This window comes from Neofelis nebulosa, chromosome 2 (assembly GCF_028018385.1).
Source record: "Neofelis nebulosa isolate mNeoNeb1 chromosome 2, mNeoNeb1.pri, whole genome shotgun sequence".
Taxonomy (NCBI): Eukaryota; Metazoa; Chordata; class Mammalia; order Carnivora; family Felidae; genus Neofelis; species Neofelis nebulosa.
Window position 1 is genome coordinate 93,118,615 of NC_080783.1, and position 14,928 is coordinate 93,133,542.

The following is a 14,928-nucleotide window of genomic DNA, read 5'->3' on the forward strand; positions in this document are numbered from 1 at the left end:
GGGAAAAGCAAACCTTAAAGAAAATTGCCTCTTAGAAATTCAAAGAAATAAACACAGGATGCCAGGCCATCACAACATTGTATAAAATGCTCCTACAACAGACATTTAGCTCAATGGACAGACTCCTTAACTTAAGAGGCAACATTTTCATTGTAATGTGAAGCCTAATGGAGTTTACTGTGAGAAAACTGGAAAAAAGAGAAGGAAGATCATGACCTCTACATTTAACTTATTCAGGTTGCTAATTCTTCTGCAAGTTGATTAATAATGTATGCTGCCACATTTTGTAAAGTGTGAATATATGTACTTATAACTATCTATATGTAGTCAGAGAATAATCATACTGACAGTTAACTTGCTTTGTTCTACCTTTTTGATTTTTTAATTTGGTGGGAGGGGGAGAGACGGAGAGGGAGAGACTGACTGAGTTGAGGAAAGAGGCAGAGGGAGAGAGAGAGAAAAAAATCTTAAGCTGAGTGTGGAACCTAACAGGGGACTCAGGGCTTGATCACACGACCTTGAGATCATGACCTAAGCCAAAATCAAGAGTCAGACACAATTGACTGAGCTGCTCAGGTGCCCTGAACTTGCTTTGTTTCTTAAAATAAATGCTGCATCTTAAAGAAAGAGAAGTAGTGGATCTAAATCTACCTTAATTCTCCTAAGATAAGGGAGCCAAGGATGTAAGAGCAAAGGCTTTGGCTTCAGCAGACAGCATCAAGTTTATTCCCAGCTCCATCACTTATTCAGTGTAAAACTTTGTGCAAGCTACTTAGCCTTCCTGAGAATCAGTTTGTCCATCTGTATAATTGGATTGATAATATTATGTACTTAGTAAGACTGGTATAGGGTCTAAAGAGAATAATTTTACATGTGCCTTGCACACAGTAAGTGTTCAATAAATGTTAACTTTCATTATATTTAAGTTATACAAAATAAGTGACTTAGTAGGACCAACATTCCATTCCTACAAATTACCGTTAATATCTCTTCATCTTAACATTGTGTTGTCCTACCCCTCCCAAAACAAGATACAACAAAGAAAAAATAATAAAGGGAAAAACCCTTTTAGGAATTGAATATGGAAATGTCAAAGATAAGTCTGCAATATTTAATGATGAACCAATAATTCAAAACTGCAAGTAAAGAATATTAACTGATTTCAAAAATATTTTCCATTTCCATGCAAAGATTTAACACAATCTTATTATAAACTGTCAGTATCACCACTGAATTCAAAGTACCTTAAGTCTCCCTTTCCTAATGTTTGGAGCCATATAACATACTCCTTATCCTTTTTTTTTTTTTTTTTTGGCTCTGTAAGCTGAAATAATACAAGTCTAAAATATCAGAGTTTAGTTTCTGAGAATATTAAGTGGAACCGTTCTATTTGAGGAATATTTAGTTTTCCACACTCACGTTATTTTTCCACTTTTTAAAAAAAGAAAAAAATAAAGGCAAATGCTTTAGACTTTAAAAAAGGTTTTTTGTCAGCTCTGGAAGAAGAACATGACAAAAGAACACCTCATCTTCAGGAAAACAGCAAAAGGCAAAAACAGGTCATCACTAACAGAAGCTAAATTACACAGGAGAGTTGAGCTACTAAGATATAATTGATTCTGCCAGGATAAAAATGGAACAGAACCAAGAGATTATAATGAGAATCATTTTGGTACTAAAGAAGACCTCTTTAACAATGGGTGTGCATTCAAATCCTAGTGTGATCATTATAGGCTTATTTTCCTTGTTCGCGTTCCCATGATAAAGGCCTGAAGAGAAGCACTGGCATTTTAAATTGTTCAGTCTCGCTTGCTGAATTTTTTTTTCTTCCTTCTTAGGCAAAATTATATTCTCATGTTACTAGAAGAATGTTTCGGAGAGCAAGTACTGTGAATATATAGCGGCCAACAGTGAAGATAGCACTGGAGGATTAGGGTACTGATAAGGGAAGAGAAATTACCTGTGGGCATTTGCTCCAAGGTCCCCACTCAGACATGACACATTCACTGGGACACAAGAGAGAGCAGGACTGGGTTTCTGGGGGAATTTCATCCTGGTTGCACAGGCTGTTATCCACGGCTCCCCCTTCACTATCTGCAGCACTCACGCATCTGCAAAGCCAGATCAAAGGATAAAACAATAGAGAGTAAATTTAAAATAGTTATGATATAGTTACTTACCCCTCAAAGATAATTAAACATAAAATAAGACTAGCAGAGAAATCAAGGGAAAAATATTCCTTCTTCATCCAGTTGACCTTTATTGAATGATAATCCTTTATTCAGCAGAGCAGGAGAGAATAACGCAAAAAAGCTGGAGTCCACTGTCATTCTTGAAGAACTCTCTATCTCAAGAGACCTACACTACTTTAACTCAGGTCCAGCACAGAGTGAATTTTCTTTTTACGGTAACAAATTTTGAAGGCTTTCCTTCTCTGAATGAATTCATCGTCACTTTTGTAACAGTGAGAGCCTTCGTAGTTCCTGTGACTCTCTTAGACCTTTCCTACACTTATATCTCACATCATCCAAACTTCCTTAATCTTTGTCCGACACATTTAAGGTCATGACCAAGTAATGTGAAACATAATTGAATATGTTTTTCTTTCAAGTATTCTCTTCATTTCAGTAACGAATTTTGGTATCACAAACCAAAGGTCAATATGTAAGCATTTACATGCAGCATTTGAGCACATGGTGTGCAGATGCTTGGTCTAATCTATGTTGGGCTTGAGAAGAATGCTGGCAAAGGCAAGACAAAATAATCACGCTATTGACTCAATCAAATTAAAACTGAAGTATTATACCACTACATACCCATTGGAATGGCTTCAGTGAAAAATATGGAAAATATCAAGGGTTGGCAAAAATATGCCACAACTGTAAGTCTTCTTACATTGTCGGTTGGAGCACAAACTCCTTGAAAAACTAGTTGGCAGTATCTACCAACACGAAACATAGACATATCATGTAACCCAACAATTCCATGCCTATAACATGTAAATAAATGTGTATGAATGTGTATCAAAAAAGAAAAAAAATCTGACAATATATGCATATTAACACTATTCATAATCATCCAAACTAGAAACAGTCCAAATATTCAACAAGGTCAATAGATAAATACATTGCAGTAAGTAATTCAATTAAATGCCATCAAGGTGGTGGGAACGCATGAACTATTGTTACATTATAGAGCATGGATGAAGATCACATATCCAATGCTGAACAAAAGAAGATAGACACAAGAGAGTATGCTCTACACGATTCCATTCATATAAATTTAAGAAGTAGACAATATTCATCTACAGTATCAGAAGTCAGAATAGTGGTTTGGGGGAATGGTTACTTATTGATAAGGGCTTAAGGTAGTCCTGGTAATATTTTATTTCTCAGCCTCTGGGCTAGCTACACAACTGTGTCTTTGTTGTGAACATCCATTCAACTATACCCCTATGAGTGGGCATTTCTCTGTATTGATATTAAATCCCAATTTGAATTTTCTGTTTGAATTCATTTTTTCAAAAATGTTTAAGAAAGACCAGCTGTGTGCAAGTCTCTTCTGCTAGATATGGGATTCAAAGTTAGTATTTTCAATAATAATTCATTTAGGAATGATTTTTAGGGATTTACTGGGTAACAGGCCCTTGCCTGGCTGTTGAGATATAGAACTGAAAGAAAGAGAGAGAGAGAGACAGACCGACAGACAGACAGACACGAGGGGCAAGATCCTGACTGTTAGCACACTTTTCTTCTAGTGATGATAAAGTGAAGATGAAAATGACAATAATGAAGAGTTAAATGGTGCCATTTGCTGATCTGACAATTTCAGACACAGTGCCATAGCCAAGGAATAAGCATTTTAAGATACATATGCTGGAGAAACTTTGGTGCTCCTCAAATCATGCTATACTAGAATGAGTTATCGAGAACATGAGCAGGGGAGGGGGTAGAGGGAGAGAGAGAAAATCTTAAGCAAACTCCATGCTTACCACAGAGCCTGATGCAGGGCTTAATCCCACGACCCTGGGATCATGACCTGAGCCAAAATCAAGAATTGGACGCTCAACCAACTGCCATACAGTTTTGTTTTTAATTGAGGAAAATGGCAAAGTAGTCCATTACCTTGTACACAACAAAATAAGCTTTGTGAGGTGCTAAGTAATGAAAGACTATATATTGTATAAAGGAGGTTAATGTAGAATAGGAGAGAGAAGATGTAAGTAATGCCTTTTAATATAGGGAGGCATTGTATAGAATCATCTATGAACTTTAATTTCTTTTGTGGTAAGAGTCAATAGTGGAAGTAAAGACCACAAAATATCTTATGTGTCTTACTCCGGACAAACTTAAAAGTTGGAAATTGCTTTCCTTCTTGCCTGCATGCTCTCAGCTGATGTTCTTTTATTATTTATTTCACTGAGAAAGAAGAGATAAGACTTCTGGTCAGTGGCATCCAATTCAGTGTTTGCATTAGCCTTTGTTCACTCCCAATATGCCAAAAAAACAATAGTAAAAGAATTTGTTACAAAATCCACAAAAAGCCCACAAACAAAGAAAACCCAAAAACCCAAGGCATTTCCCTACAAGGACAAAGAACATGGGAAAAGGACAAAAGCAACAAATAGAAAATAGATGAACTAGTGGTAACTAACTTAGCATACATACCAAGAAAGCTGAATACTAAGACTTCAAGGAAAAGCAAAGGAAGTAACTCCATTTACACCCCAGAACACATAAAAATTTCAGGAACTTGTGGCACCAAATACCTCTGGAAATATGGCTGAAGGTGAGGCTGAAAACCTGGAAGATTTACTGATCATGTGTTTAAGAAGTACCTGGGCCCTCAGACTCCCTGCTACTTCCAGTCCACAAGGATAGTTGATGGCCTCTCTACTCCCCTTGCAGGTAACTGAAGGTTTATTATCTGGAGGGGTCACAAAAAGAATCTTTGGGCTAGAACATGCATGCCTCACTTAAGGATGGGAGTATCATACTGAAAAATAAGGGTTTAAGTATGAGTTAACACACTGAAAAAAATGACCACAAACCTAGAAGTTTTAACAATGCAGATTTATTATCTTACAATTCTATAGTATAGAAATACAACATGGATCATACTAGGCTAACATCATTGCTTTGGCAAAGCTGGAGTCCTTTCTGGATGCTCTAGAGGAGAAACCACTGCCTTATCTTTTTAAAGGTTCTAGGGGCACCCACATTTCTTGGGCATGGCCCCTTTCTCCATCTTCAAAGCCAGCAGACTTGCATCTCTCTCTGCCTTACATCTGTAGTTACATTTCCCTTTCTCGCATATTTCCTTTCCCACTTTTAAGAACCCTTGTGAATAAATTGTCCCCGCCCAGACAATCCAGGAATATCTTCCCTTTTTAATCCTAACATCATCTCTGCAAAGTCCCTTTTCCTATGTAAGTTAACATATTCACAGATTTCAGTGATCAAAATGTGACATCTTTAGGGGGCCACCATTCTGTCTACCACATCAACAGCTTTCTTTCATTAGGTTCCCAAAACACTGGCTGCTAGGATTATCTATTTCACGCATGATTTACAAAGAGACTTTTCTGGTGGTTCTGACAAGCCCAAGAGTAATGACTTAAAAAGACTGATATTGAAGATGTTCCAAAATGAAAATACCCCTGCAGATACATATTCTGCAACATCAATTTCTTTGCCATATGTCCCTTCAATTGTCACCTCATTTCTCCTCAAAACTCATGGCAAAACTGTTTTAAAGCTAGTCTATATTTGCTTTCTCCACATGCTTCCCCCCACTTCTTCCATAACCACCTGCTGAATTTACATTAATCATATGTTTATTACTAATCCAGATAAACCTTTTATCAGCATCATTAATAGAATCCACATGGCCAAACTCAACAATCAATTCTCATCTTAGTAAATTTCTGACAACCATGTGAAACAACTGATTATTTTGTTTTCTTGAAAAACCCTCTATCTTCCCATTTTCATGGTTTTCCTCCTTTTCCAGATATTCTTTTTCAGTGCCTTTGTATAGTTTTCCTCTTGTTGTCATCATGAATATTGGATTTCCCCAGGTCTCCATTTCTTATGTCTTTTCTTATCAATATATACCAAATGTATAAGCTGTTGATGCACAAATTTATACCACTGTCTCTCTCTGAACTCCAAAACGGTACTGTCGCAGTCGGATGGCTAAAATCATCTCAAATTTAATGTGTTCAAAAGCTAGCTTTTGATTTTCTCTCTGAAACTCGCTTCTAATATTCCTCATCTCAACAAATGGCACCATCATTCCTATGATTGTTCAGGCACTAAAACCTAGCCATCATCTTTGATGCTTTTCTTTCTTCCACATTCTACCATCACTTTATAAATAAATCCTGTGGTCTGTACTTTCCGAGAATAGTCCAATGTGACCTGCTTACCATCTTCATTATTACCAAGCCCAAGGTAACCATCAGTGTCCCTGAAAACTTCATCCCAGCTTCTACTTATGTACTACAAAATACCTTCTCTACACTACATCCGACAAGGTCCTTTCAAATGCAAATAAGACTATGTAATTTCCTCTGTCTCAAACATTTCATAGCTTCAAACAGTTGGAAAAAAAATTCTTTGACATTGTTTTAGAAGGCTGTGTGATTTGAGTAGTGACACCAGCCATATGGAACACCTTGCTATTCATCTTGTTATAACAAGCCAAAAAAGGTTTCTGGCTTTGGACACTCCTTCTCCCTGGGATTTCTTTCTATAGATCTTTATATTCATGCAGATCTCTCATCTTATTCAGATCACTGCTTCAATATTTTGCTGACGAACCTCTCCAAAACAGTATCCCCACTCATTCCAATCCAATTTTTTTTCTTGGCATTTCATAGTAAAGACATTCCATTATGTTTATGTGTTTATTTTTTTTCCTACTGCTACAAGTTATTTGAGGATAGAAAATTTCGTTCATTTTATCCCCAGTGCCTAGACTGCCTGACACACAGAATATTTTTTGAATTAATTGAAGACTGCAACCCAAGATGAACCGTGAAGATGTCCTCCAGATTAGAGGTTTCAAGAAAGAGAAAGGATAAGCTATTTTATTCATTCTAACAGCATCTTATTAAGGTCAGTAGTGGTTTGGAATGCAACCCACCTGGAAAATCTGCTTCCCATAATTAATGTTATTATACACATAAAGCATGACAAAATTTGCCAGAACAAAATTTGCAACAAAATATCACAGACTAGGTGCCTTAAGCAACAGAAAATTATTTTCACACAGTTCTAGAGGCCCCAAGTCTGAGATTAAGGTGCTGGCAGGGTGGTTTCTTCTGAGACCCCTCTTGTTGGTTTGTAGATGGCAGATGGCTGTCTTCTCCCTGTGGCTTTACATGGTCTTCCCTTTGTGTCTGTGTCCTAATCTCCTCTTTCTATGAGGACATGGGTCAGATTGGATTAGGGCCCATCCCAGTGACCTCATTTAACATTAATTGCCTCTTTAAAGAGGCCGTCTCCAAATATAGCCACACTTTGAGGTTCTCAAGGTTTGGACTACAATACATAAATTTTGGAGGAATGCAATTTAGCCCATATCAGAGTGATATTCAGTAGCTGTGTTACTTTTATTATATCAAGCTCTATATGTTGAGTTGAGAAGTTAAAGGCCTTCTTGTTTAAGTATGTTTTTCCTCAGTCAGCCTGCCACAGTTCTGTTGGTAGTGATTTATTCTCTTAAAGCTTTCCTTTCTCTCCTGAGATTTTGCTTTAGTACTGGTAAGAGGCCTGTCTGGGATGAGAGTGGAGGTACCACAGCTCAGCTGCTTCTTCCTTGATAAGCTAGATTGATCAGTCATTTCTCAAAACCAAGAGAACAAGACACAGGAGATACAGATTTTGAAGAGAAAAAAGTCTGCGACAACCTGAGCACACCAGTCCCAAGAGGAAAGGGGACTGAACAAAATGACAAAAAGACAATTTCTCTACTAGCCATTCACTTAGGTTGATGAGGAGGAGCACATCAAAGTTTCACTAACAGCTATTTCTTCCAACATGCTTATCAGTGGTTTTGCAACATTGGGACTAAGTCACAGAAATGGTGGATGTGGGTGCATACTGACTTATGGAATAAAGTAGGTTCACTGATGTTCAGTAACAATCAACACATATAAGCAGGCTCTGCCTTGGCAACTGACGTCAATCCAACAGTGAACTCAATAGGGAGTTACAGGCTTTGGGCACTGTCCGTTTGACATGGAGCTTCCTAAATCTCACAAAATGATACCCTATACTCATGCGATTCAATAATTGGCTAAACTCTATTTTCTTCTTGAATTCACATACTAACCATTGTTTATCATTAATATTTTAGTTTTTGCTTGTTCAGTCTCTAACATTTATTCCCATTATCCTCAGTTGGTAAAGAAATTCTTTCTTTCCAAATCGTTTTTGAATAGGCCATTTTGACAAATTCAGACCAAGTGTTTTCCTTTGCTTATCACTGCTGTATTTACAAGACAAAAACATTAAAGAAGACCGCTCTGTAAATAACCCAGAATTCACTAAGTTCTTTCAGAGGTGTGCTTTCTTTGTATTAAAATTCATTGCTACTGTTTATAAATATTCTCAGACTTTAGTTTCCAGGGCTAATAGGGAGGGTTTAAATTGAGCTTTTCAATGCATTGACATTCAAAATTAAGATCATGTCCATCAACTATACTACCCATAGAGCAAAATCACAGCCAAAATCTCCTGTTTTCAAAATCTCCGTAACTGCTAAGACTTACTTATAGCTGATTATGAGTCAGTGAAGGGATGCCAGCCTGCTCCATGCAATTAGCTTTCCCACCTAAGTCACTTGTAGGAAACGGTAAGGACTGTGACTGAACTGCAGAGGAAATCCTACCATACACATGGCAGTTAGGGCACATATGCTTCCACAGATACTTGATGATGAGCGAAAGCCAGAGTATGCGGTGTAAAAATCAGAGTGTACTTGGATAAGCAACACTGTTCTTTTATAAAAATGTATAAGTTCCACAGGCCCATTTCCCAAGTGTCTCCATCTCTACACACCTGATTTTCCTAGATTGCGTTCCTCCTCCGCAGTGCAGAGATCTCAGCTCATTGTGGATTTTGCATGGAGACCAGTGTTCTACAACCCAGGAATACTGATTGCATTCACTGTAGCATGGGACTGCCTCGTGGACCTGCCAAGCAAGAATAGGAAAGGAAAAAAAAATTATGTGGAACTACCCAAGGTATGTGAAAACAGCCTATCTTTTAATAATGCCTGATGAACATAACCCAAGAACTATACTCTGGCTAAAACAGCCAAATTACACTCCCAAAAAGCGAGATGTATTTGGCTTCTCTGAAATTACTGACTTGCCTAAAGAAACATACAGGCGAAATCAACTAAGATTTGATGGTATGCCTTCACAGAAGAGAACAAAGGACAGTCATTTCCTACCACTGAGAATAAGAATTCCATTACCATTTCATTTCCTTGAAGACCTCACACAGCATCTATTAGACGGTCCAGCTCTCAATTATATGGCGTATTGTATTCTCAGATGTACTTTAAGATGTCAATTGAAACAAATATACGTAAGGAAAATTTACTCTTGAATATAAGAGGTCCTTAGAATGCATAAGAAAAGTGGTGTTATTTGCACCGGAAATTTCTTTTTATGCCCCCAAATGATCAATGCTAACAGGCAATCATTTAGCCTCCTGGGTATTGTGGCTTCATATGAATTCAGCTATTTGTAGGATGTTTTCAGAGCACAGCTATAACACTCAGACACACACACACACACACACACACACACACACACAAGACAAACACTGCTAGACTAGTAAAGGTTGTGCATGATTGATTACTGACTGTGAATATTTACACTTTTATGGTAAAAACAATGATTACAGTAAATGAATTCTTAGGTTACTTCCTATGCATTTGTTTGTGATGATTTTTTCCCCCTACAATTGTATCCCAATGGGTAGTCAATTGAGTTTGCCTATTTAAGACTGAATTTAAAATGCATTAGTCGATATAGAGCACAGCACTCTCCCTTGGTAAGAAAATGTTTCATTGCGTGATAGGTTACTCTAGATCACAGAGAGGGCTCTAATATAGCACGCTGATGAAGAGTGATTTAACCTATTACCAAAATACTTAATTAATGCTTTTCCTTTTAAATAAAAATTTAGGCCTGAGTTCTTTTCTCCCACTGCCTTTCTAATTCCACAAAATCATAAATGATGACTAGGCAATGCTACCCAAACAGAACTGTTCCTTGCAAGTTTCCACTAAATGTGAGGGAAAGCACTGTGTAATGGGATAATCAGAAAACAAGATTGGAGCACCGTCAGCATGTTAGATGGAAATCAAATGAGAAAAGGTTATTTGGGAGACTACATCTTAGGAATCACAAATAATGTCAGAAACTATTTTTAACCGTGGGGTTCTATTTGGCTCTCTCACCTAGAGCGCACAAGGAAAAGGAAAACCACAAAGTGAAAAATATGTGAGGGCAAAATGAAAGGAGATGGGGAAATAGAAGTGGAAATGGGTGTAGGAAAGTAAGGAATTAAGTAATAAAAGAATCACATTTCATGCTGCGAAGGCTGCCAAGAATGGAATGAAAGGTTTGGAAGCAGAATCTACATTAGAATAAGGAGGTAATAACTTGTAAGGGAGCAAAGTCTGCCTGAAAAACTTCTAGCATGGTAGATGTAAGAGAAAAATCGACAAAAATGAAAAGACAGGAACCCGACCGAGCAGACACCTGGAAAGTGAGCTGATGACAGCTGAGGGTTTAGTCAACTCAACTATACCAAGAAATAAAGATTGCACTGACTTTATGGGCTTGTTCTATAAACTTTCAATAGGTACCAGACCATTTAAGTAAAGCTCTTTGGCTTTCATATGAAATGCATGAAAGCCTGCCAAACCAACTTGGTACAAATGGGGTAGATGAAAATATCAATTAAAAAAAGTGTTTTCCCATACCTCATGTATGAATGTGAAAGCAAATGGATGGAATATGTTGAGAGGCGCCTATATTTCTAAAGCTATCAGTACTAGGCAGAGCTTAGACTACCTTCCCTCCTATGGAAACCCCAAAGACAGATGGTGGGGGGGGGAGAAAGAAAACCTGTTTAGTTGCATATTCCTCTGATATACACATTTTAATGTCTGGTCATATATTGGTTTACTGTTTTTACTCTTTATGCTCTGCAATCTACACCTGTAGCAGAGTAACCAACCTCAATGAAAAGCTGTTGGAAGATAGGGAGCATATTTAGGTAGGAAGATGTTGACCCATCCTCTTGGTCAGTGGTATATAAAAAAGCAACTCTTAAAAAAGATTCTCCAGTCACATGGATTTACTTGTTTTTCTTCCCCCTCAGATGTGTATGCTATTTTAATATTGCTCATACTGTTACTTCTAGCTGATAAATCCCTACCCTTCCTTCAAAGCCCAAGTAAACCCCATCGCTTCCGCAAGGCTTTTCCCATGACCCCTAGTTGGCATATCTTTGGTACTCACTGGCTGTCTCAGTTTTCAGTAGACCTGTAGCCAGATTATAACGTCAGGATGCACATGTACACAGCCGGGACAATGCTGGAGGTTAGAACCTCATTGTGTGTTGCTGGGGGAACGTGCACATTCAATAAAGTCATCATCTGACTCTTTCTCTAAGTATTTCCTATTTCTCACACCACTTTAACTCGTTTTCTCACCTTGGTCTTAATGTGTACTTTTTATTTTATATAATAAGTCTACTTTTTACTTCAAATAATATGGAGAGAATAAGCTCAGAGAAACACAATTTGTACTTTTCATACCTGATGCTTCTGGTCCTAACCAAAGTCAAACCTGTATAATCAGCATTTGTTTAGGTGGCTACTTAAAGAAAATTTTGAGTTTTAGGCAGTCAGGAACTAAGTTTCCATATGCCTGTTTTTCACAAGACATGGAGAAGAGAGTGGTGTTCAACAAGTAATTGTTGAATTGAAACTAATTTTTTAAGGGAGCCCAGTTGCTAATTGGCCCTCATGTAATTCTCCAGAGAACACAGGCCCACTAAACAGAACACGTAAGGGGTATTTTGCAAAGCCCAAAGGACAATAAGGAGGAACAAAAATAAAAACCTCTCCTTTCCATTATGGGCTGGCGTGAAGAACAATCACTGTGTCATTAAAAGGTACCGCTTGATGATTTTGTTATGGGGAAAAACCATGTCCCTTAAGAATTGTGAGAATAGGGGTGCCTGGGTGGCTCAGTTGGTTAAGTGTCTGACTTTGGCTCAGGTCATGATTTTGCCATTCCCAAGTTCAAGCCCCATATCAGGCTCTGTACTGACAGCTCAGAGCCTGGGGTCTGTTTCAGATTCTGTGTCTCCCTCTCGCTCTCTACCCCTCCCCCGCTCATGCACTCACGCGTGCTCTCCCCGCCCCCCCCCAATAGTAAAATAAACATAAAAAAGAATTGTGAGAATTGTCTCCTTACAGTCCTTGTCCATCAGGCAAGGAATCTTATTGAGAGGGTTAAAACAACCAGAAGCAGCAAAAAGTGCAGTAGGCATTCCAGAATAAAAATTAACTACCCAGCTGGCCAATTTCTTCTCCTGTCAGTCCTTTATGTTCTGGCCATTTCATATTGCTGTTTCGTTGGTGCTTATTACAGTTTCATAATGGAAATGTGTTAAAGCATGGGCTTTATCAGGGAATCATATGGAAATGTTCTGAAGGAGAGAAATGAGCCATGGGAAAGTTAAATGAAAATCATTCCTAAATGGCACAAATTAGGAAGAAAATAATAGGGTTTAATAGGGCTATAGATGCTAAAAATGCCACTGAAAAATCTAAATCCTCTGAGAGGCAACATTTGATTCTCCTAGTAATGAGTCTTATTTATTACTTCTTCAATGGGGAATTGTGTTTTTATAATTTTGCTAGTTCTGGAGTCATATCATAAACTTATTCATTGAGTCGGGCTTTTAATATTTATTAAATACATCTCCACTCATTGTAACTGATCAGTTTAACTAAGTACTGTTTTGTGATACCAGTCTCCAACTATAAACTGACTTCCCTGGCCTACACTTGGAAGCAGGGACTCAGTGGTGCTCAGCGGATGTCATTATTAATTATCAGAGTCCTAGGGCTTAAGGACTCAAATAAAGCAAACAAACAATAACCACAATCAAAACAAAAACAAAGAAAGGAAAATTTATGACTTCCAATTTTCTGTGGTAATAACCCTTTGCTCCAGGGAAGCTGCCAGTCAACAACGCCCAGGTAAAAGTCTTCAGTCTGTAGACTTCCATGCTGGGGACTGAGATTAATCAGTAGAACCTGACATCTAGGAGCAGAAATTCCTGCAAATCAGAGCCAGGTCTGTACCACTGGAGTGTGAGAGGAAGTGGTCTTCTCAGAGTGGTGAGACCAATAAAGCACTATGGGTTCCCTTCTGCCTCAAATGTTGTGAGCTTTTAACATAAGATGTACAAATTTCCTTCAGGGCTAAGACCCTCATCTCTTAATTCAAAGAACTTCTCCCCAGCCCTTCTCTACTTGCCTGTTTCCTCTCTTTCAGCCTCCAGTTTCCACTGTTTCCCTTCAGAAGGGTCCTCCATGCTACAGCCTCCCTCAGCTTAACCAAAATCTGCCCCTTTTCTTCTTCGGTCTACAACTAAATTAGGTACTCCTCCATTAGGAATATCTGAATGACTGAAAAATATCACATTTATGTAAATAAACTTTTGCTTCCATTTTTGTTAATCATGAATTTATACCTGTCTGTGCATAATGTAATACATGCAGTGCTAAAGCTCAGTCCTAATGCAACTGCACCCACATGTTTTACAACATCACTAGCCCCAGGTTATCAATGACACCACATAAGGTTGCATATAACTTTATAGCTTCTATACGACATTTTATGTCTCAGGTCTCAACCATCATGATCATTTAAGTTACACATTAGTAGAATCCCTATTTCCATGTAAAAATAAATAAAATTTGAAGATTCTGAGCCATTTATGGCTGATGAATGACTAGGCTGGTCCTCAAGCTGAGATTGGTGATTCGAAAAAAGTGTTGGGTTTTGCCTGTTTAACTTGTTTCGGGCATATCACCATGGTCTGAGGATCTTTCCAATGAGGAAGATAATGCTAATATTTATAAATCCTAAGAAGGGAAAACCAAGAACAGAATTACAAAGATATCTATATAGTAGATTATGGCTATTACTTCATATAAAAAAATACTGCACAAGCAAGTCATTTCAAGGCTTTATGTATGGAGTCTCTTTTCATAATTTCGAAAAACCAAAAAGTATCTCTGAAAACCAACTTCCATGTTTAAAGCAAGAGCAGGGACTATGTCTTTTACGTGGTTGCAATTCTTGATGTGAATGGGGGATTTAAAAAATCCACAAATGCTTTTAAATTGGTGTCTGGGAAAACCATTACGTTCATCACTTGTCCAATGTGTTGCTCAAGAGGGCAGCATTTGGAGTCAGGTTTTTCTGGAAATCCGCAGTACAGCGATCCATACTTGTGAAGTGGGCAACTGTCAGTTCCAGCCTTGATGTTCAAGTATGAGACCTTGGCTGTTTTCCTCTTCCAGGACATTTTCTCACACTAGCTTCTTCAGCTACACAGCATTTGAAAAGATTTCCTGAGAATGACCTGAGCTTATCCCCATGCCTGGTTTGTGAGATTCACCATTGGTTTTAAATATGCATTATATGTTTTCTTTTTAGTTTTCACACTGGAAAATCTAAACACAAACCTAATAATGCTGAGTTTTATCTGCAAAATTTGTAGACAAACTGTTGAACTTTAAAGCCAATGGGTATTTGATTAGAACAGTAAAAGTGGTGGCTACATTCCTCATCTCCTAAAAACAGCACTTTCT

The 14,928-nt window shown here is 37.9% G+C and overlaps 1 protein-coding gene across 2 annotated transcripts in view; it reads right to left on the bottom strand.

Annotated features, from left to right (window-relative positions):
- THSD7B (thrombospondin type 1 domain containing 7B) overlaps nucleotides 1–14,928 on the bottom strand; it is a 1,116,594-nt gene that overhangs the window by 105,044 nt on the left and 996,622 nt on the right. For both annotated transcript variants that reach the window (XM_058715426.1, XM_058715425.1), the window contains 2 exons: nucleotides 9,069–9,202; nucleotides 1,961–2,111 (listed from right to left, as the gene is read on the bottom strand). In XM_058715426.1, coding sequence (XP_058571409.1) covers nucleotides 1,961–2,111; nucleotides 9,069–9,202 — 285 coding nt within the window. The remainder of the gene's footprint in view (nucleotides 1–1,960; nucleotides 2,112–9,068; nucleotides 9,203–14,928) is intronic.